This window comes from Vanessa cardui, chromosome 7 (genome assembly GCF_905220365.1).
Source record: "Vanessa cardui chromosome 7, ilVanCard2.1, whole genome shotgun sequence".
NCBI classification, from domain to species: Eukaryota; Metazoa; Arthropoda; class Insecta; order Lepidoptera; family Nymphalidae; genus Vanessa; species Vanessa cardui.
The window spans coordinates 5,637,190-5,660,832 of NC_061129.1; the positions used below are offsets into that span (position 1 = coordinate 5,637,190).

Here is a 23,643-nt window from a genome sequence, read left to right on the forward strand (position 1 = left end):
CATGGGAAAATACACTGCCGCTAAGTTTAACATATTAACATTCACACCTTCGTTAATTTATTTAGTTGATTTCTTTGGTTAAATTACTAATTCTTTAAATAAATGCGATTACTGATTACTAAATAATATCCATATAATAACTAATAAATTAATAAGATCTAAAACAAAGTAAAACTTTAATTAAGTCGATAAAATGGATTTCACAGATTAGTTTTTTAATTATTCTAACTTTGATATTAAAGTAAAGTTCATTAGTGTTCTTGGATTTTGTTGTTTGACGTGTTTAATTAGGAACAAGTTTTATCAGTAGCGATAATTACAGTATTAATGATAATTTAGTAAAGGTAGCTAACGATTATTTGCGAACAAAATCAAGAACCTATTCAATGTAACGCTCACTCCATAAAGCAAGCATACACTTTATTTACAATCGTACAGCGTACTTTAATAGCTAATCGTCACTCGCTACAATACTAATTAGTTGGATGATTGATGTACAGCTGGAATAACGATATATCTTTTTATGTCAATGTGTAAACAATTCGTGTCGTATAGGAAAACATTGCTCGTTTAAAGAGAAACTGATAAAGTATCGAAAGCGTCGTTACCTTTTAAACAAACACATTGATAATCACTCAAATGTTTCAAATAAAATAATGACGACAACAACAACGACAACAACAAAGACAAAAGGCCTTCTCTCCCTTTGAGGAGAAGGTTTGGAACATATTCCATCACGATGTTTCAATTTGGGTTGGCGGAATACACATGTGGCAGAATTTCTATGAAATTTGTCACATGCAGGTTTCCTCACGATGTTTTCCTTCACCGCTGAGCGCGAGATGAATTATAAAGACAAATTAAGCACATGAAACAGCGGTGCTTTCGTGGGTTTGAACCCGCAATCATCGGTTAAGATGCATGCGTTCTAACCAATGGGCCATCTCGAGACGACAAAAAAAAATTACGCTTATATTCTAATAACGCGTTATATCTAGAATTACTGAATTTTAACCGAATGTTGCGGCCTCGAACCTTTTGAAATTAATTCTTGTGCATAATTCACAATGTGTTCGGCAATGAACGAGAACTCTGTTAGGAAACCTGCCTGCTTGGATTAAATCCTACTTGTGTAACACGCATTAGAGCATCGTGGTGGAATCTGTTCCAAAGCTTCCTCAATAGGAGGAGGCCTTTGACCAGCAGTGGATGTATTTATTTTCGCATTTAAAAGATCAAAGTATTTTGAATTAAGGAAATTTGATTGTACAACATATTATATTTTTAATTAAAACATTGTATATCATAATTGTTGTATAGTAGGGACTAATTATAATATATATTTTTTTATTTTAAACAATGAAACGTCACTTTGTCTTTACCAGTATAATTCGAGTAGTAGTGTTCACACCATCCCTCTACTTTACTTGTCTAAGGAATTGAGATAGGCTTTTTTCTAAACATATATGTAGTTATGTTGAAAAAATGAGTGGTTCGTTAGAATCGGTTTATTTTCATAATTTACGCGGCAAAACACGCACTTAAAATTGTGAACCTAGAAAAGAAATTATAATTCTTCTAAATATATATTAACACATCGACATGATAAAGCACTCAAAAAATAAGAGACAATTTAATCGATTTGCCTCAAAGTAATTTAGTGATAAACAAAAGACATTTGATCCCATTCAATTTTAATGGAATTTCGAAATCAAATAAGACAAATATAAGCTCTTTCCACAAGGTTTCTAAGTCCTAACAGTTTTAATCTAATCGGTAGTCCATTGGAAGTACGTATTTGCGTGACTGTTTTCAAATTAATCAACTCAGGCTAATTGATTGAGACACGATTGAGTTGGCTACCGTGATAGGCTTGGTAAGTTGCTGTGCGAAACGCTAATTGCTATGCAATCAAATTGGAAAGATTTCCTATACAATTAAATGGATTAAGAAATAAATTCATCTAAGTAATAAATCTAATTTTAATTATACTTTCTTATAATACCTAGGCTCTTGCTTTCGAATCATTTTACAAGATTAATTTAAACTTAAAGTTTGAAAGTATATTTAACGGAGAAGTACGAGCAAATATTCAGTAGAATTTATTATGTGTTTATAATAAAGTTCATTAAGATATTTAAGAAAGAATTACTTTAATGTTACATTTAATAATGAAGTGTGTGTGTGTGTGAATAGTCGCACACAAATAAGCCTGACTTAAATGTAGACTAATGTGATCTTTATAGAAGCAGCTTTACTTTTATAAGTAATTTTGCTAATAATTGAGATTCGATTTATTATTTTCGTAACTTTATTTTATTCATTTTTATTTCATTGTTTTTTCGTATGTGTGTGTGAGTATGCGTGTACGTAAATGACATGTTAATTTTTCTTTCCTGTCGCATATATAGTGAACGAATAATTATACACTGCAAACCAATTTGTTCCAACTTGCTTTAACTACTATAATGAATATTTGATTGAGAAATCTTTAATAAAGACGAAGGAGATAAATATTTTCTTGTAAATGTGAAGTTAATATACAGATATATTACATCCAGACCGATGATTTTTTATGCAAATAAAATCATTTACTGTGTATCTACCTACCTTTGCTCGGGCATTAATGCTCCTCTAAAATTGCCTGAAGCATGTAATTTCATCAATGCTCTCTCAACTGTAAAGCCTACGATTTATTAAAGTTCTTTGTGTCTCGCAAACGTGTAATATTCGCGTAACTATAAGTATATAGGTGTACGTGATATGTATTAGAAAATGTTTAAGGTATTATATATGAATGATAAATTGTCATGATACATTTGATTATTTAATGACGGTTTTTGGAATGAATTATTTCTTAGTATTTTTTTTTTTTTGGGTATTTTGAAAACAGGAAACATTATTATTGTATGACTACTTCGTCAACTATTCGCTACGGATATTATGAATCCCAATTAATTGTTCTTAAAATATTAAGATATAAATATATAACAAACCATAAGACTCGAAGAACATAGTCTACACTATATACTATGTTGTGAAACTTATAGTTTTTTATAATAATTTTATAACGGCCTTGTTGAAACTCTTGTTGTAGGTACCACCGACTCATCTAATATTCTCCACGAACCATTGCTAAAACATACAAACAAACAAAACATTTCTGTGTTCCGGTAAGTTTGACAGTAGAACAAGTTCGAGGGACGTAACATCATATCACCCAAGGTTGGTAGCGTATAGGCGATGTGAGTGATGTTATTGTTATTGGGCGGTGGCGACTACTTACCATTAGGAGGCCATTTGCCTGTCCGCCTACCTATACCATACAAAAAATATACATTATATTTAAATTTCGATGAACTGAAATTATGTTAAACTTATACAGAGTACGAGTTCTAAATGAAGTTGACAAGATATAAATAAAATATCAATATCTCTGATTATTACGATTCTTGTTATGTTAGTCTTGCTTAACTATTTATTATAAGGATTATTCGACAAAGACTTTTCTTACTTAGCGTCCTGGCCTACCACAAATATAATAGTAGATAAATCGAAGACAATTCAATTTAGACATAGACAGTTTTAGAACTTTTAACTAATTTGATATAATCCCATCATAACTTAGACACATCTAGTAAACACATATAAAATAATGTTGCTTAACGTTGTAGTATTGAAAATTATATGGCATAATATAATATTACAGCTTCCGGCTACTCCTACCAACACTTGTACAATTACATATAACCTTTATAATACAATAACCTTTTTTGTAAACATTATGTTTTAATATCGCTACCAAATATTTTTTCTATATTTATTACTTTCTGAACTAAAATCCAAAATCTCTATATATTCTGATAAATTTTGTTTATTAAAAAGTTTTTATGAATTTTGTTAGGTCACTCCAAAGAGGTTGAAAAAAGAGAGGTACTATTAAAAAATGAGGGACTCTCTCGCTGTATTGGAAATATAATAAACCTACTCTAAAATTCTTCATTTTTACCATTTATAATTAAAGCAGCAACACACCGTTTCTATAGGTTTATTTAAGTAGAGATTAAATGCATAAGCTTGATGCATTTAATCAAATTAAAATCTGAATATAATTTCTTTAGCATCGACAGAGCACTGCGTATTTTAGCCAAAATTTCGCTATAGATTTATTTTTACAGATCGATACAAAGTTCCAAGGGAATTCCAGTATACTTATTCACTGCATCTAGTCTTCATGTAATGTTAATTAGATTCCGTGCCATCCGCGATTTGAATAGATAAACCTCTTCGAAGTTACGATGTAGGTCGCTCCCGTCACGCACGCACGCCCGTAAAGAGAGACTTGTATACCAGTACGCGTTACGGTGTGTTAGTATTGTTCTCACTAGTCATCCTTTGTACGACCCATAATAATAGCTCTTACAAACTCATCGAACTTAATACAAGAAGCCTTGTTCTGTCGCAATGCGTTTAGAGTATAAGTCTTGTTTGCGGATACTACGTAATTATTACTTAAAAATAAAGACTATTCCAAACCTACATATTGAATAAAATTTTCATTGAGAATTTAGTTTGAGTTTGAAAAAATTGACTTAGCAAATCAGTATAAATTTTGTTGTATTAATAAAGCTACAAATATTTCGAAATTATTTTTTCATTAGTATTTTAAAAAATCATAACGATTTTTTTTTATTCAAGATCACAGGCTTACACCATAAGATTATGCCAATTATTTAAAAAAAAATGTTAATTAATAAGAAACTTTATAAGAGCATTTATAGCGATTTATCTCTTAACATTTATTAGCGAAAAGGGAATTCTTTTGTGTTACTTCAGACTTATTAGTACAGCAAGTAGACATTCCTAAATCCATTAATTTTATTAATAAAAATATGAATTGAAATATTATATTTCGCACAAGGGAATAAAATGTACAAATATGAATTATACTCAATATAATAGGTTTAATTAAATAATAACCTACATTTGTAAAGTAAAAAACGTAAAGTCCTATAAAAATGGACGCTTTGTATATGTATGAATTTTGCTAACAGTTCTCTTTATTCTTAAGGAAAATTTCCGTAGCGCATGTGATACGATAAGTTCTCGTTAGTAGCAGCTGGTTGAGTACAGACAGTAGTCATTGCGATGGTTGAATCAAACTTTGTATGATATATAATATGATGTCGTAAAAACTAATGCTAGAGTAAAATGTTGTCGATCTCTGGTTTAGTTTTGATATCATCAAAATTTCACCAATGATACACGAAATGGAAAGTTACATGTTTTATTGATCGATACGAATTATTACTTGTAAAAAAATATATTGTATTCCGATGTGTTACTGAATTGCCCATATAGAGTTGCGGAAGTCAGATAGCAATTGCATTGTAACAATAGTTAATAGCAATGAGACTTATATAGATAAGAGCTGCATTTGTTATGCAATAACTAATCAATTAAAGAAAACCTTTTTTAATATCCAACTAGTTTTTAATGAATGAATAATGATAACTAGTAGGATCTATTGTTAAAAGCTTTGGTAAAATGAGAGTACGATCGACTGAATCGAAGTGATTTAAATTGAGTTGTAAAATTGGGTCACCACAGACGTTAAATAAAAGCTTGTTAAATAAGTTTCATAAAGAAAATTCTTTACATTTACGTAACATTTTTCTATTGATTTATCGTTAATCTTTATAATATATTTTTATATTATAATGCAAGTATCTGTAATAAAAGGATTTTTGGAAATTTCGGAACTAGAAATATCCAACTTATTTTATATGAATTTTTCTCGTTGATACCTGGACTTATTCATTGTTTATTTATGTTTCATAATAAGAAAGATAAAAATATATAGTATACATATATTCCTATTAATATTTCGTATTCGTTAGACTATAGAATTTTAAAGACCACACGAAGATGTTTATGATTATCCATAATTAAAACCATTTATCAGTATCGAACAAGGGAATATTGTCAGCAAATTAGGCGCAAGGCCCCTAATAGGAATCAAGACTTCAAAAAAGTTGGAGGTTTTGAATTCCGTTGTGTATTTTTTAGTTTTTCTACCTGATAAGTTCGTTATTTATGAACTGATTTGACTAGAATTTTCAAATGTTTTTATATTTTTTTATGATAAGCTTATATGCGGTGATCTCTAGAGCTATTATGGATTAAAAATAATATTTTTGTATTTGGTTCAATAATTGAGGAACGTTATTGAAGGGGTTTTTAACATCATAAGCTACAGTCTATGGGGGCGGAGCACGAACGTTTAACGCGGGTAAAACCGCGCGGTACAGCTAGTTATACATAAGTAGGTTGTAATTGATAACATAAGCGATCATTTACAACATAAATTTAATCAATACTTATAAATAAATCACAGACTTAAAATTATTTCAATACTTCATTTATTGACAAATATTAATATTATTGAATTAATAAAGTATATACCTAAGGTAATGCTTGAGTAAATAGTTGTATCGTTTTATTATATTTCATTGCTTATGTTTAATTGATTATCTATAAATCAATCTGTGATTATCTTTACATACTTGATTTATTGGATAAAATAATCTTTGTTATTTGAAAATTTAACTCAAATTTTGGTCTAACGTTAGAAGGTTATTAATGTCGACTGACACTAGTCCGTTATTTAAAATATTACTTGGAGATTAAATAGAGACAGGTCATACTCACTGTGTCGAAGTTAATGCTTTGATTCATACCTATATCAAATAATTTTGTTAGTTTGACAGTTCAAAAATGACGTACGAACATTTGCTATTAGTCAACGTTATAAAATAAAAACATTTATTTCTTTGTTGTTAAAAACGAATCCTTGTGCGTTTCCAAGCCACATTTGATTGTAATGAAAACTTGGTGTGTAGTTCTGCTTGCGCTCGCGAGGGGTTTTGGCTATAACAAGATCATAATGCATTAATAATACTTCAAGTTATAACAGTATCATAATGCATCAATGTACATAATTGAAATACCAATATTGATACTAAATTTTTGTACCTATTACCTAGTAAGGGTTAATTTTCCTTGTTTATTTTTAAAACGCAATAGACCATAAATATCTCATTGTATTCCTTAATTTGGCACTATGACGCAAATGTTGACGTAGAGAGATTAACCAATTCATTCTTTAGAGACATTACAATGTTATAGTGATTATAAATCAATCGTCTGTTTGACCGCACACGAAGATTTCATTGACGTCCGCGAAATTAATATAACTCTGTAAATTATGTCCTAAATCAATGTCTAGTCGCGCGATCATTGTCTTCCGCCTACACATTAAACAGAAAGTACAAAGCATACTTTAAATTTTTCTCAGACAAGAACTTATATTCGTTTCATAAACAAATCACCGCGATCATTCTTTAGCTTTAGACACCGCATCAAGGCGTGCTAATTCAATCGTCTTCTAGTTTCTAGTTTTAAGATGGTTTCGTTTCGCTATTTTTTTAACAATGGATTGGATTATAAGCTAAGTACAATCAGTTAGTATCAAGTTATAGTTTAGCGTAGTGATGGAGAAGGTCGTTTGATTATTGCTTGGAAAATATTTTATGTTACTCGTGTAAATATTTTCGTAGCGGATATCATATTTATCCTTCGGTTTCTTGAGTCTCTTTCTTACATTCACATATCCAACCTTTTTCAAAGTAAATAGGCATTACATTTATGAGTCAAAATAAATCATGATTAGCTTGCAATATAATTTTCTCATTATTCTGATTTGTGTCTTACGTTGCAAAAACTTTCAAATTGTTTAAAGTGTGTCTTATGAGTTCCTATTAAAAATAATTAGCCCTCAGTAGGAATTGAACTCCGGTCGTTGGGAATCTGTAGCTTGGTTTGGTATCCAATGCGGTATAAAAATAACTATAATTTGTACAATTGAATATACCTTTCAAGATGTAATAGAAACATTTGTTGATTTATAGCCAAATTAATTGCTGAATATTTGATTAAATACAAGTAAATTTAAACACGAATACCAGGAATATTTTATGGATAGCCCTGATAATTACAAACTTAGGCTTTGAATTAAATTGAAGTCACAATGGAAAATTTTCACTGTGAGAAAATTAGTGATTCAATTAGATTCTTCAGTTAATCAGTGGAAATACTTAATCAGGCGTAGCAAAGCGATTCATATTAAGATTTAAATCACGTATGCATACCTATTCACCTTCAAGGTTGTCACATGCTCGAAGACTGCTTAGAGCCTTAGATTAACGCCATGAAAACTATTTTTCTATTACTATCAATACAGCAACGACGCCTATTATTATTTATATTGGTAAACTTAAAGATATATTATCAGCTTTAACTAAAAAAAAAACAATCATATTTCTCTAACATAATGTTAAATACATTAATAAAAAGTCGAAATCGTTAAAATGTTATTAATCGACCCGTGTGTAACTTGGTATCTGTCTACGGAGTTTGTTCAAACACATTATTATGTAATAATTATACCGCAACGATTTAAGATAATTAGCATCGTCATATATCTCGCAAACGGCGAAACGGAAAACGTATGCCATTACAAAATTCATTCCAGATAACTCATGACATGAATTTAGTATCTCCTTGTACAGTTCATAGAACTTAAATTGTTTGTTTATTTGTTTGTATACGTATATACATGGGTTGTTGTATGAGTCAATGTGGAAAGTCATTATGTTATCACGAGATGCGTTGCGGAGAAATGCATACGCTCGGCGAAAGCGCTTCGAGCCAGGCTTGCTCGAAGATATCTCTTATCAGTAGGCATTGTCCCGTACGTGACCAATTGATGTTTATTGATTAACATTCTTGAACTTTGTGCGTGTAAACATATCGGACTATCTTTATTGCTTCCTAAAAATAAAGAAGTAAGGTTTTGTTACTATTCGATTTATCTCATATTTGTATTTTGTTTACAAAACAAAACGTTCAAATGTCAATTTGCAAATATATATTATTTCAGAATATCGAATTTACTCTCCGGTCATTATAAAGTATTTAGTTTACTGAGCAATGTTTATCCTCGAAGCAGAGTATGATGTAAAATTTAAATATTGGCAAACTTTAAATAACTACTTGGTTTTACAATAAATCTAAATAAAGATAATATTATCGTAATCAACAACAATAAGCACAACGTATTACAAGTTACAACTACTTTAGGTTATGTCAGGTCCAATAAAGTTTATTGATACTCTATTTGTATTTGAAATAGCTTCGATTTGTATTGCACAAAGATTTATTACAAACATTTAACAGGCTTTGCTTGCTAAAGGCAATTCGAACAATTGTTATAACTAATCATAAAGCAGTTCAATCAAATGGGTAGATAACAATCTGTATGGTTGCTTACATTCAGATGTTCGAATAACATTAATTTCTGTTCAACGTGTCCCTTTCCATCCTTGTTTCAATAAATTACAGCGAAGATAAGCAATGGTTGTTTTTGTATGTACGTAAGCGTATTGTAGTGATTAAGGGCTCGGCGAGGTTTAGTGTAGATGCCTTCGCTATCGGATATATGAGGAAAGTATCGCACGCGTCCATCTCGACGGACAACGGCGCTGTCCTCAGCGAATTCGATTTATTGCCGAGCACGCACAACGCAGCCCGTTGTAAGGTTCCGCCTCTTTACTCGTGAGTCGGGACGTCAGGGCTATCGACACGCGATATCGCATTCGCTACTAACGAACTTGTTTGCCCACCTTAAATATATTGATAGGACATAATTGCAGACTTTCATTCGTTAGTATATAACATAAAAGTCGGGAACGATTTAGCAAAATATTTTCTCATGAAAAGCGGAAAGCAATAAACGGTTATCGCTTTTATGTTTACGATCTATTCCTATTTCTTATTTCTAAATAACACGTTTACTTGTCAGGTTGGAAACCGATTAATTACATCTAGAATTAATACATGTGTATTAAAATAAGTATCTACTCTTCAACTACAATTAAAATAATTAATGATTATTATCGAGAGTTAATTAATAGATAAAACCGATCATTACATCGATGCGTGTGTTTCTAACTAATGAAAAGTAAACAATAATGTCACGAGCATAAACACGAAGAAATTTATTATGACAGTTTTAGACAACATTACATAAATATAAAAAAAACCCTCAATTATCTTTCTAAATAAATAAGTGTTAATTAAAATGGCAGTCATTAATTTCAACCCTACATCGAGATCTGCAAATTAGTATAGAAAATTGAGTACAAGAAGTGTCGGATTGCAAGCGGCCGGCGGTCGAGGGCCTTGGCCCGGCCTCTGCCGACAGCAACTGCTTATTTTTGCTCTTCCTTACTCTCTGCATTGTATCCCACTACTTGAGGCGATATCGATTTGTTGCCGCTTAGTTTCAATCGCGACCGAGAACATAATGCATCTTCAGACAGGGGATAGACAGTAAATGAAATAGTACTAGTGGTCAGCTCAGAGCGAAGATAACAATTAAATTATTACATACCTCTCTAAGATCTTATTTGATACAACGTACACAATATGTAAATCATGACTTCGCTCTAAATAAAACTCATTTAAAAAACGTGTAACTCGAATCTTATCTTAATACACGGGCATATTACATCTTGCAAATGCTAATTTAATTACGACGTGATTCATCGATGCTCGCTTGAGACTTTTACAAGTATTTGCTTTTTTCTTTCTTGTTTCTTATCAATCACATATTATTTTATTTAAAAATCTTACAAGCTTAATATACGAGAAAAAGATAAAAAAATAAAATAATTAAAAATGGATGACTAGACCCGTCGTCGGTTTTAGTTGATGTATTCCTTGGAAGAACATTTATTTAAAAATCGATCTATTTAAAATCAATCATAGAAGCCGCTTTGTAATAAGAAGAAAGCGATCTCATTATGCGTACCTATAATAGAATAGTTATTCGATCAAAACACCTTACTACATATTTCATACTATAATTTCAAAAGCATTAAGGCTGTTACAAATTTAAACGTCACCTCGATGGAATATTATTATAATTTTCATACATTAAACCTAATGTAGGCATGATGCATCTTGGAGCTTTAATTTAGTCGCCTTGTAAGTTTCGATAATATAATAACATCGTTCTCGTCTGACTGCAATTACCGAAGCGGGCTCTCATCTCCGGACTTCCATCGACAGGGCACGGTAAATTAGCAAAAAATAATGATCAAAGTGCGTGCCGCGACTTAAAGCTCACTCAACTTTGCAACACCGCGGCTCCGTACTGCATAGCCCATATAAATCACTATCGTTCTGAGTTCCATGAAATTGTCTGGTAATGGAATTTTATATTTGCGTGATTATTATAGTTATTCATTTAGTGTTATACAAATTTGTCTCAAATTAATCTTATAATAAGTGGGCACATCGCTTTTAAACCAACCTACAAATTAGGTGCAACAGTGTGCTAATATAAGGGCCGTCTTAATCCATGGCGTAGGAGGTGTACAAAAGGCGCCGCGCTTATGTATCTTGGACTATATATTTTTGGAGATCGATCGAAAGATGAATCTTGCACTTGCACTTGCGGGCAGATGTTGTGTTTAACACAGGGCTTTAGTTAATATTGCTATGAAATATTATTTCATTAAGATAATCGACAAGATCATCGGCTTCTCACAAATGGTAGAGTTTTCACATAAGCTGCTCTGTTTATGCACTCTTTTTAGCTCTTTGTTTGCGGCAAATAAATAGTTCCGAGCAAGCAAATAAAGAAAACCACGGAATTCTCACGTTTCTAAATAAAAAATGACGCACATCGTACGAACTTTCGTCACTATATATCAACAGATTATCTTTTTTTTTACCAATTGGAAGGTAGGTTGGTTGCCTGATGGTAAGTGGTCAGTAATGTCTTAGAACTGTAATAATTGTCTTTACATATCATCACCGCTAATTTTGAGAACTAAGATGTTATGTCCCCTGTGCTTGTAGTTACACTATCTGTCTCAGCCTTCAAACTAGAATTCATCAATACTAGGTGTCGCTGTTTTAACTTAAAACTTCCGTAACTACAAATTTTTCATTACTTATTTGCAATTCTCAATGTAAATAATTGAATAAATTCATCAAACTATTAAATCTGTCTGCTCAACTATAAATATAAAGAAGTTCAAAGGACTCCATATTCAGTTTTTGCACACTATAAAAACTCTAAAAAAAGTTTATTCTAAAAATAACCAATGACCTATTCGATAACCATCTGACAAAATTAATACGTCTGATAAAAAATATGATTCGCAACTCCACAATGAATGAAGATCTGTGTTTTCACACAGAGACCAACTCATAAAAGCGAAGGCTCATTTACTATGTGTAATAATTAATATTTTTGTAAGTTTGAATAACAAAAACATGAGTACTGAATGTGGAATTTAAATAGTTCGGTAACTCTTCTTGTATTGGTAATGATTAATTGTACGAACTTAATGCAAATATCACTAAGAAATTTACTATAGAAGCGAGGCAAACAATCAATCTCTCGTATGGATCAATATCTAAAACGTGCTTACGGCTGCAAAGATTGATAACATCTATTCTCGTGCGGATTTTTTCTGAGAATAAATCAATAACAAGACAAAGGGAAATGTGTAAAAATTGTACAGCTGCATTAACGACCAAAAGGAAGACTTCAATCACAGCCGTGAAGCGTATACTTTTCTTTGAAGTGACTAACACAAAAGCGTCATGTTTATTGCTGTAAGTGTATTACGCCATGCACCTTTCGGAATGTCAGCGCAGAAGAATAGGGTGCCGTACATACGGGTCTAATGTTCTAAGTGTAAACGTAAGCGTTGCGCAATACTTTTACGAGTTTTCTGTTGGGAAAAAACAATAAATACTCGTGTCACCGCCAATCGTTATAAAACACGTAGCGAGTGCTACCCACATAATATAGAACTTTGAGGACGTAGATAAATTATTGATTCATTATACGTATCATTCATTGTATTGTGATTTTATTTTAAAACATATAAAAACATATACAAAATTCTTATTTTTTATATTTCTTAACATTATTGTTATTAATACAAACAACAGTCTCTCGTGGTTGTAAGAGTAGGAAATACACAAGGAAGAGCAAATAACTAAGCACCATGCTCACAATAGTTACTATAACAATATAACTTCTCCACCAATTATGTAGTTTGTTATCGACAGTCGCCCACACCGAGATGAATACAACGGTCTCCACAGTGCACACTATGATCCAAAACATATGCCACACGCGGACGTGGCGGAAACGGATCTTAAACTCCATAAGGCAAAACAAGTATATGAACGCGAGGAACACATAGAACGCTCTCTTCACAGTACTCGCTTGCGGGACTATTAAAAATAATAGCATCACTTGATAGTGAGACATTAAAATTATAATCGCAACAAAAGGAAAAAAATCTATAAATGCCGCTATAGAGAGCAAACGTGCTATGAAAAACGCGTACCATCCTAAGAAATTAACCAAAGCAGCCGTCGCGTCTTGCGGTTCAAGACCGCGCATGTAAGTCCGCGGTATCCGACGCGGAATATCAGGCTCGTCCTGGATTACTTCCCAGTGCTTCCTTCTCGGAGGCGCAGATAGCCAAGTCGGAATCGACTCCGCATTCTCGACTAATCTCTCCGCCCACACGGCGAAGGAGCCTGGTCTTGGCGCCGGAGTCACGGGCGGCGGTGGGACATACACTCTCTCAATTGTATAATCTGTATCTCGCCTCCGCGGCGCTACTTTATCTATAATTGATATGGGCCTGACGTATTCATCATCGCTTTCTAGCTCCTCGTTACGAGCCTGCGGCAAATAATCTGAGCTCTCGTCCGAAGCTGAGACAATATCGTCATCGTAAAAAGGGCTCTGAATTTCTGAACTACGAGGAGAAAATTGGATTAGGTCACTATTGATTTGTTCTCTGTCATTAAAATTATTTTGTGATACTGATGTCTGTCTTTTCATAATCGGTTCGTAAAGAGAGTCGTCTTCTCGACTTTCGTTGGTTTTCTCTATATTTTCGTTGTTCGCATTTTCAGTTTGAGTTTTGTTATTATTATTAATATTCCATGGATATTTTCGACCACACAATTTCTCTCTTTCAAATCTTCTATACATCGTAGCTGTACTTGCCATTCGAAGTGAAGCTGCAATCATACTTATTGCTTGTAGGGTGACTGTAAAATAAATTAAAACAGATATAAAAATATTAATAATATAACAGATGACATTATTATTTAACAGAGATAAATGCCCTTAATGTGATGAAGAATAATATAATCTATAGTTATATATTTTATAAAACAAACAACAGTTATCTGGCATTAAATGTGTAACACGTACTTTTATCAAATGCAGGATTCGCATAACGTGCCATCATGTCTAGGGTATTGATAATGGCATGGGGCGCGCAATGTATGAAAGCCTGCAGAAATAGATACAGTTCCATGGAAGAAGGCTCTCGGGCCAGAGAGAGCGCTTCCCGCGTTCGTTCCTCATCTTGATCGCGGGCCGCGTACACCGCTTCTATCCACCAGAATATTAAATAGCAGTATCTGCAACGTAAATTAAATCTATGTCTTTACTTATGTAACGAAGAAAAGCTCGACTTTTATTATAGACGAGTGTTCACTAGATATGGCAGATTATTAATAAAAAGTATTCAAAATACTCATTTATTTTAAAAATATCGTGTTACCTATTATGATTAATATTTTATTGCAAACCGAAATACCTATTACTATTACTACTTTTGTACACTCTATGTGTAGCCGAAACTTTCCTTTAAAAATGTTTAAGATTAGTAAGTAATCAGAAAAAGTATGGGGACATTAAATAAAACATTTAACAGTATCGATGTACGCTTTGTAAGTAGACACGACGAACACAAGCTATTATAAAAATAAAACGGCATATGTTTACTAACCTGCCAATAACAGTAATCGGAAAAAAGAGAGCACGTAAAATTTCCTGAAATATCCATTTTATGTCATTATTCTTTATTGTCACTGTGAATGCTGAATCTTCTGTTTGCAAGCCAGGGGGTGGCGATGCTAGAGTAAACACCAGTGATAAAATCGCTGGTAATACCATCAATATGATGACGAATATACCGAGCCTAATGAAAAAAAGAGAAAAAATCTTAATTTTCTGTACAAAATATATCTAGGTAATACGTCCCTAGGTATAATTAATAATAAATAGCTTATAAAAAGTATATATTATATTGTATACATTATGAGGTATTAGGACATAACAGTGTTTATCTTATAAATTTGCAATAAGCGGTGGTTATGTCATATATCGTTTTAACATATAGATACAGAGCCACATTTATAAATATGGTTACTATCTTTATAATGAACGAAAACATTAGCTTTATTACTCACAGATACCTACAAAGAAATAAAAAAACCCAGTATTATAAGAATGTACATAGTGCTTATTGTACTAATTGTTTCCATTTATAATAATAACTTATCACAAATAATATTGAAAATACCTAATATTTGATATAAGCTTCATAGCGTTAAATATATTACGAATTCTTGACTAATTCGTATGTAATTAGGCTTAAGCAATTATACACCGACATAATGTTTGCAAAAGAGTAGATTATTTTAGGATATGATGCTATTCTTTCTTCTTTGAATAAATTTGTAAATGTAGAGAGTGAGTAGGTACCTAACAAAACAAACTTATTAATATTATATATGTATATATCATTAAGATTGTTCATAAACAAATTATATTTAGAAGCTATACTATCGAGTTTTAATTTTCATAATAATACAAATTATTTAATATGTTTAGATTTTGTTATATGTATATAAACAAATTAATTTACTCACGCTTTATCACCTTTGTTTATGTGTTCATAAACGAGTGTGAAATCGAAGCATATCACGATTAAATAAAGGACCAGACCTCCACATGACGGAAGTACTCGATGGAATAGAAGAGCCTGCCAAGCCGGTATTTTCCTTCCCAAAATCTCACCCGACACTTCTTGATCCAGATCACATACCACCATTTTAATAGTTACAAAGTTATCTATAAACACTCATAATAAAGACTTAATATTGCAAAGTTTGAGATTATTTTTTGTACAATCACATAATTTATACACGTTCATTTTAAAATGCCACTGTTCTACGATTTTAACATTTTCATGCAGAATATTGCAATATCAATACGAAAACTTCATTATTTTTAAAACAAATGAATCATGTTATATGTAAAGTTACCCACTCCTATTGATAAAATACGATTAGATAAAATTGTTGATTCTTTGATAACTTCTGTCCTGTGGCATACTTTTGTGTTTTTTATAGATAATAATTTAGGTTTTTGAAAAGAAGAACGTATCTTACTTTTCTGATACTTTCACATAATCTGCTATGACTTCATGATATACCATTTTGAATGTAAATGCATGAAATTTATTAATAGTAAAAGTATATGTTTTAAAATAAAACATTGTACCGCTACTAAAAAGTAACCGCTGTTAAAATGTCCAATTACTTTTGTTTTTTAACATATTTTAAGTGGATTTACAAGTATAAAGATTTCTTTATGTCAATAAAACTATATTTCTAATAAACTTTTTTTTTAATATTCTGTAGGTGACAAATATTTCTATTACTAGCCCGACAGCCCTCGTTAGAGCACAACAAGCGCCCGGATGCTAGTAGTGTTCTGAAACGATTCGTTATACAGGGGTTATTAGATAGGAAAATATAAAAATCATGTGGACTAAATTAGGACAACTTGATGGAAGACGGTTCTTGGGGCGTCTCATCGATGGTCTAAGACTTTACTATAATCGGTTAGGCGTGCTTACAACATGCGGCACCTAGGTTTTTTGCATATAAACAACTTTTGGATATTTGTAGTTAACTCTTTTTTCACCCGCAGATCCTTAATTTCAATCCGCAACCTTGAATGTGACTGCCAAATCTTTTCAATACTTAATAGGTAGTATTTATAGTACCTAATACAAAAGATTCAATGTTTCGATTGTTTCGGTCGGTATATTCTGAATTTTATTTTTTTTCTAATTAATTTCCGATAACGTAGAGACAGTTTTTATTGCATAATAAATATAAATAACAGAAAAAGAGTTAACATACATTTTGAACTCAGGATAAATGAAGGTTTGTCCAAAACCCTTAAAGTTTTCAAATATATTTGTTTATTTTTAGTGACAAAATCTCTAAAATACAACTCTAGAAAAAAAGTCGCCTGAAAACATAACAGGTATTTTATAACAAATATTTATATCATTATATAATATATATGTAATTTATTCTAATATATACTTAATTATATAATAATAAATAGTGGAGAATTCATTTCCTATTTAATGAAAAAAATTGTGTGCAAATGAAAAGTTTTAAACAACTTTCAGCTCTCAACCTGAAAGATTCAGGCGATCAGGTGATCAAAATAATAGCCTCATAGTGTAAAGTAATACAGACATTACAGCCTCTTTATAAGCCTGTTGTCTGTTGTATGTATGTTGCCTAAAATATTATTTGATTAACAAAAACGAAGTCATGTTTTTCTAATTTAGTGTATGTATGTATATGGTTAATGTACCTTTTTAAACGAATAAATTATGTACACAATACCCTGAAAGTGAAGTAATACAATACATGACGAGACTTTATAAAAAAAAACGATATATTGAGCTTTTATTGACTTATACGTATTTCTGAATCAACGACGAACGTCAATGTCACATTGCGCAAGGCATTTGATTTTGACAAGAATTGTTATTATAGTTCTCAATCAAACAACAAAACCAAACGTTTTAATTTCTTTTCTAATATAAAACTTTTTTGATTTACTATTTTAATGAGTTTATGTTATGTGATTATTAAAATTTAGTAAAATGTTTAAAAATATTCTATTTCAAGTTGTTGTTACCCAGCAGAAATGTAAAAGTTACACAAAAGTCTGTAAAGGTTATCTTACCTACAGGATAAATAAAAGTTATTTCCATAATGGGACATGCTTGTTAAATCCTAGGAACCCTCCAAAGTCGAATAGTCAAACATCCCCAGCAATAGCTACTAAATATCAGGTTATAACAGAAACAAACTCACCAGTGATTGAACATACTGCAGATGAACTTTATGTAGAAGACAAATATCCCATTTTAAGTGATGAATTTGATGGGATTAATTTAGAAAGTAGGATTTATTTCTTTACTATATTATAAGCTATCAATCTTAAAAATAGTTGCAGATCTGTCATAAAAAGTAACTTCCAATGAAAGTCTACATACTATGTAACAATCCTACTAGAATTAGAACTAATATATGGAATTTTTTAAGGAACTTATTGTAAAATAAAGATAATTAAAAAGCTTTCATCTTAATAACACAATCATATACAATTATTTATAGTTAATACATGCAATAATATAAATTATAAATTTGACAACTTTATTTCCAGGAGGAAAAAATGGTGTTTATGAAATAGAAGATCTTGTAGAATTACTGCAAAGAGAGAACTCAAAAGACATATTTGTAGCAACTGTACCAAAAGAAATTAATTATGTAGATTATATATGTGTAGTTAGTGCAAGAAGTAAAAGACATATTCTGGCACTAGCCGAGTTTGTAAGGAAGGTCTATAAAAAGAAATGTCATAAAAATGACTATATACCAAAAATTGAGGGCAAAGATTCGGAGGAATGGATGGCTATAGATTTAGGTATTTATATAGTTTATTTTTAAAAATATACTAATATTTTCTTTAACACTAGAAAGACTGCAAAATACTCTTACCAAGCCATGTCATAATAACAATGTGTTTAATAAATGCAATGAGCGTTTAATTGCACATATGTTTGTGATCTTTAGAAAAGGTGGGATTATCATTCAAATATTAGTTTATTGAGTAAAAGTATAGTTTTTAATAACTAGAACTTTTGTATTTATTTATTTACAATTTTGATAAAGATATATTTTTGATTGATTGCATTGTCCTCATAATGGTTTTTTTTTGTAAATATCACACATTTTATTGGATTTATTCTTACAATTGCATCGGTATTGCTGACAATGGTATAAGAGTCCTCCGGCATATTGCTGAGTTCTAAAGCTAGCTGGAGTATAAAATCTCTTCTATGCATTTTGTTGTTTGTCACATCTTGATATATGGATATGGTAATGGATTTTATCCATGCATTTAAAACAGCAAGGTCAATATATTATAAAAAACTTGTACTGGCCATCTTTTCAATGCTGCTCTGATGCTGTATTTTCTGGCCCTTTGGTCAACAACTACAACACCATATTTAGTAAAGTTATAAAATGTAACCGTCACAGGTTTTATTTTCATGGTACTTTCATTCACTTGAATATTATGCCGTGTGCTGAGTAATAAAACATTTTTTGACTTTTTTGCTTGATAAATAGTCAATGAACAATGGTCATAGTCTGTCTTCAAAACAATTGTTTCATTTTGTTGTCACGTCTTCCTTTGTTTACTGTGCTAACTATTGTAGTTTGTTTGTAAAGTAAGTTTTTAGCCAGCGAAACAGATGTGACGAAATTGTCAGTGGTGACATTCCTTCCTTTTTTGAGAAATGGTTCTACGAGTTTTATAAAAACATGTTCACCGAGAATCTTTATCTTTACCTAAATAAGGCGAAGAATTCAATGGGCATTTGGAATGCTTGTCGACACACAACCAAAATTTGATTTCGAATTTACCTGGCTTATTAGACATGGACTGAATAAAGGCACATCTGTCTTTAGTGGCAAACAATTGTTCGTCAACAGTCAGATTTTAAACCTCAGCATCATATAAAATAAATAAGTGCAAACTGAAAAGTTTGCACACACAATATTTTCACCCAATAAAAGTTTCCAGGCAGTAATAAACTTTTCGCTAATTTGCCTTCGTGCATACGGAGTCGGACCAGAGTGTTCAATTCAAATATTGTGCTGTACTCGTCGACCTACTTGACCAAGCTCAATTCCCGAATTTTTTTTCCACAATACTTCTGACGATAACCGTATGGGTTACATGTCTCTTCCCCTAAATAATCGTTGACGTTGTACAGTAACTGAAGAGACAATGAAAAATATTTAAATGTAATTGTATAACATATCAAATCAACTACGTTGGTAATTCTAGGAATCGATAGATGCAAATATTCTGATCGCATAAATAAAGAAAAGAGATAATATTTAACTAGTTTCATGTTGTTATTTGAGTCGTCACTGCTTGAAGAACTCCTTTCGGATGGAATTATCTCTTCTTCTGAATCGCATTTACTTTCCACATCTCCACCCTCACTGTCTGACTGATCCTCAGGCAGGATTGTAACGATAATAATATTTGATGGTCGCTCAGCCTAGATATTGCAAAATAACTAAATAACACTGTTTTGCTCCACGAAAGTAACAGTTGGTATGATTCTATACAATTAGTTTCACCAGTAACATCCACAGCTATCAAAAAAATAATGTAAATATTATGACCTACCTTCAAAGGGATGCTGTTTAACTTAATAAATGCCTCTTGGGTCAATTGACCCGGCGCCGTCTTTGTAGGTAAATGTTAAGTTTATTTAATTCAGGATGATAATATAACAATAACATCAACAGTACATTGAAATATAAACTATTTCATCAAAAGTCACGGTAGGACGTAGGACCAAAACTAATACTTTTGAAATTATCGAACGATAGGTAAACTTCAATATGTCCGTCTTTCTAGTGTTAAAAGATATCTGATGTATAATTTCTTTACTTACAGGTAACATAGCCCTACATATATTCTCGGAAAAAACAAGAAAGGTTTATGACTTGGAAACATTATGGTCAGTTGGATCAGAATTTGATGAAAAGACCAATAAGAGCAATGAAGTTATAGATATGTTAGAAAACTATAGCTCATATTTGAAAGATCTTAAGCCATTAGCATGAAGACAAAATAACTGATGTTTTTGTTCCTAGCTATTTGTTACTTTACAATATATTGTTTGCTAGTGTGTGTATATTAAACAATATATTTTCTTAATTTATTGTGCAACTCCTTTTAACATCACCTATACAAGAATATAACTAATAGGAAAAGGTTATTTGGCTTCGTTTAAATATGTAAATAGCTAAAAAAATAATTACATCAGCAGCAATAAAGTTTCTATTGAAAGTCTCATATAAAATGTTTATTTTTGCTTAATTACATTAAAGATACATAAAGTATGGACTGCATAGCTTATTCACAAAATGTTAATTGCTTTAAATAGTTCAACTTAATCAATTCCTATTTATTGTATAATATAATAATTACATACATTGGTATTTTCAGTTGTACAATTTAACAATGAGTGATTAATGAAATTTATTCTTATTTGATTACAAAATAATTTGGCATAATTTCATATATAACTATGTCGGACCATAAATGCAATAATAGTTAAAAATAAAATTATTAAAAATTCTCTTGACTAAAACATTCACACCACAGTCACAAGATTCGTATTTCAGTCAAATGCACTTGCACATTCTAGTAGTAGTCTAAGTTAAAACTAAGCATCAAATTTTGGAAGCGAACTTACTTGATTAGTGCTTCATAAGAGTAAAAACTAAATATACTCAAAGCCAATACAGTATAAGGAAACATAAATTATGTTAAAGAATTAAGTAGCAAATTAATGATTATGGATATAATACAAAAAATATTGGACCACATTTTGTAAGTCTTTCATTTTAAGAACTATCAGTAGTATAACTCATGACTGAAAAATTACAGAATGACTATCAGTATCCCATTACAATTCCCCGGCTTTTGTGCACTTTTACTGTAAACTAAATTTTATATTATATGTTTACATACAATATTCACCAACTCGATACTCCAAAACTTCACTCTGAAAGGAGACAAGTTCTTTGCCCATAGTCTGACATTTGTGGGCTGTTATGTTACTTTTTTACATGCATAATACTAAATATTTTTAAAGTATAATGTTGTTATAATAATTATACCAATGTATAATCTTTTCTAAAACTTCTCAAATATGATATTTGGCAAATAACATCACATTCCTTGAAATTAATCAATGTTTTGAAATACTGTACCAAAATTCAAATTATAAGTCTTCAATCTGGTGCAGACATTCTAAATACAATGGAATCCATAGATATTGATATATCAATTGAGTATGGATCCAGACTTTTCATCGAGATAAATAATTAAGATAATATGGCCACACTACGCCTCACACCTGCACCAGAATTGACATTATCTAAACTTGACCACTTCTTGATACCATTCTTAACGACTTCAGCTGATATTTTATCCTCCATCACTCTCGACATTGCTTCTAATTTTTGTGCTCTTTCTTTACTCAATGGCTCACTAGGGAATGCTAAATCATTAGCTTCAGCGAGGGTACGCAAGTCAAAATAATACTTAGCATATACACTAGAGGGGACATTTATATTGAACTGTAGCATTTCTAAAAATTGTCTTTCTAATTCATTCATATCTTCCACCGTGATATCCTTCAATATTTGACAATAATCAACATTCCATACAGCTTGATCATCCCATACCTTACTTGCAAGCAGAATCGCTCCCAACACTATTCTTTTCCAATTAGAAGGTGCAATATCAAGCTCGGCACAAATGAGAAGTCGTTCCAAATATACTAAAGTAATAATAGCACACTCAGCTGTCAATTGAGCAGCATTAAATAATGTTCTTACAAATTTATAAATCTGCTTGTGTTCTGGATTATATTTATCATAATCTTCACTGACTCCTTCTTTACTCAAGGGATGCAATTTTTCATCAAATATATCCAGCCTTCTCTCTGATGTTCTGTTCTTTATATGGTAGTATATAGCAAGAGCTACACACTTTACTGTGTTTTTTAAATTTGGTTGAGACACAGTGCTATCATCTAAGTATATAGTAGAACAGGAACTGCTTTTTTTCAATTTATTTTCAGCTATTTGATGTTGACTTCGCTTTCTTGTAATACCATTCTCAATGGAGGCTTTTGATCTTTCCATGAAGATTGTGCCTGCAATTGGATCTTGTGATGGGTCTATATCTCCATCATCTGGTTCTCTTTCACTGATGTGTTGAATGTTATTTGAACTTACTTCCCCTTCAGGGAGATAATCTTCAAGTTTAACGATGTCCTTTCTGATCGGCGAAGGACTTCGGTAACAGCAGCAACTATTTTGGTTACCCATTATTGAATAATTCAACGGACGTTACAGACGATAATAATTCATTATCATTCTCCAAGTACACCTTTAAACACACATAAATAGAGTGCCGGATCGCTAATGTGACTTATTAAGCCCATAGTATCTGTAACAAAAGAATTAAATATTTTATCATAAAATAGTCTAAATTAATATTTTACAGTATTATACAATAAACATCAAATCATCTCTATACCTTGACATTATAAAATAGTATTCGTCAATTTGTTTTAAATACATATGAAATAAATCGGAAGAAAAATCATTTTTAACAATGACAGGTGCAGCTAGCTGACTCTATCAAGCGATAAGCGAACGTCATTTTTACGTTTTTTTTTTTCTAACAGATTGTTAATGTTC

At 31.3% G+C, this 23,643-nt stretch overlaps 3 protein-coding genes across 3 annotated transcripts; 1 reads left to right on the forward strand and 2 right to left on the reverse strand.

The window, feature by feature from the left end:
* Positions 1-13,040: 13,040 nt before the first annotated feature.
* LOC124531059 lies at positions 13,041-16,303 on the reverse strand. The gene is made up of 4 exons (XM_047105503.1): positions 15,892-16,303; positions 14,967-15,158; positions 14,384-14,595; positions 13,041-14,217 (listed from the first exon to the last, which is right to left on the reverse strand). Exons 1-4 carry the CDS (start codon positions 16,071-16,073, stop codon positions 13,049-13,051), a joined length of 1,755 nt encoding a protein of 584 aa, XP_046961459.1. The 5' UTR covers positions 16,074-16,303; the 3' UTR covers positions 13,041-13,048.
* A 1,498-nt stretch (positions 16,304-17,801) lies between these two features.
* On the forward strand, positions 17,802-21,082 carry LOC124530985. Its single transcript, XM_047105360.1, has 3 exons — positions 17,802-18,237; positions 18,503-18,763; positions 20,819-21,082. Exons 1-3 carry the CDS (start codon positions 17,937-17,939, stop codon positions 20,986-20,988), a joined length of 732 nt encoding a protein of 243 aa, XP_046961316.1. The 5' UTR covers positions 17,802-17,936; the 3' UTR covers positions 20,989-21,082.
* A 133-nt stretch (positions 21,083-21,215) lies between these two features.
* Positions 21,216-23,601, reverse strand: LOC124530984 (cyclin-Y-like protein 1). The gene is made up of 2 exons (XM_047105359.1): positions 23,480-23,601; positions 21,216-23,389 (listed from the first exon to the last, which is right to left on the reverse strand). The coding sequence occupies exon 2, from the start codon at positions 23,266-23,268 to the stop codon at positions 22,258-22,260; it is 1,011 nt and encodes a 336-aa protein (XP_046961315.1). The 5' UTR covers positions 23,269-23,389; positions 23,480-23,601; the 3' UTR covers positions 21,216-22,257.
* Positions 23,602-23,643: the final 42 nt, after the last annotated feature.

Coding starts and splice junctions, on each gene's coding strand:
- LOC124530985 (XM_047105360.1), top strand. CDS start 17,937: ATGTTTAAAAATATTCTATTTCAAGTTGTTGTTACCCAGCAGAAATGT. Junction 18,238..18,502: donor TGATGGGATTAATTTAGAAA/GTAGGATTTATT, acceptor CTTTATTTCCAG/GAGGAAAAAATGGTGTTTAT. Junction 18,764..20,818: donor ATGGATGGCTATAGATTTAG/GTATTTATATAG, acceptor CTTTACTTACAG/GTAACATAGCCCTACATATA.
- LOC124530984 (XM_047105359.1), bottom strand. CDS start 23,268: ATGGGTAACCAAAATAGTTGCTGCTGTTACCGAAGTCCTTCGCCGATC.
- LOC124531059 (XM_047105503.1), bottom strand. CDS start 16,073: ATGGTGGTATGTGATCTGGATCAAGAAGTGTCGGGTGAGATTTTGGGA. Junction 14,596..14,966: donor CCGATTACTGTTATTGGCAG/GTTAGTAAACAT, acceptor TTTACGTTGCAG/ATACTGCTATTTAATATTCT. Junction 14,218..14,383: donor GAATCCTGCATTTGATAAAA/GTACGTGTTACA, acceptor TTTATTTTACAG/TCACCCTACAAGCAATAAGT.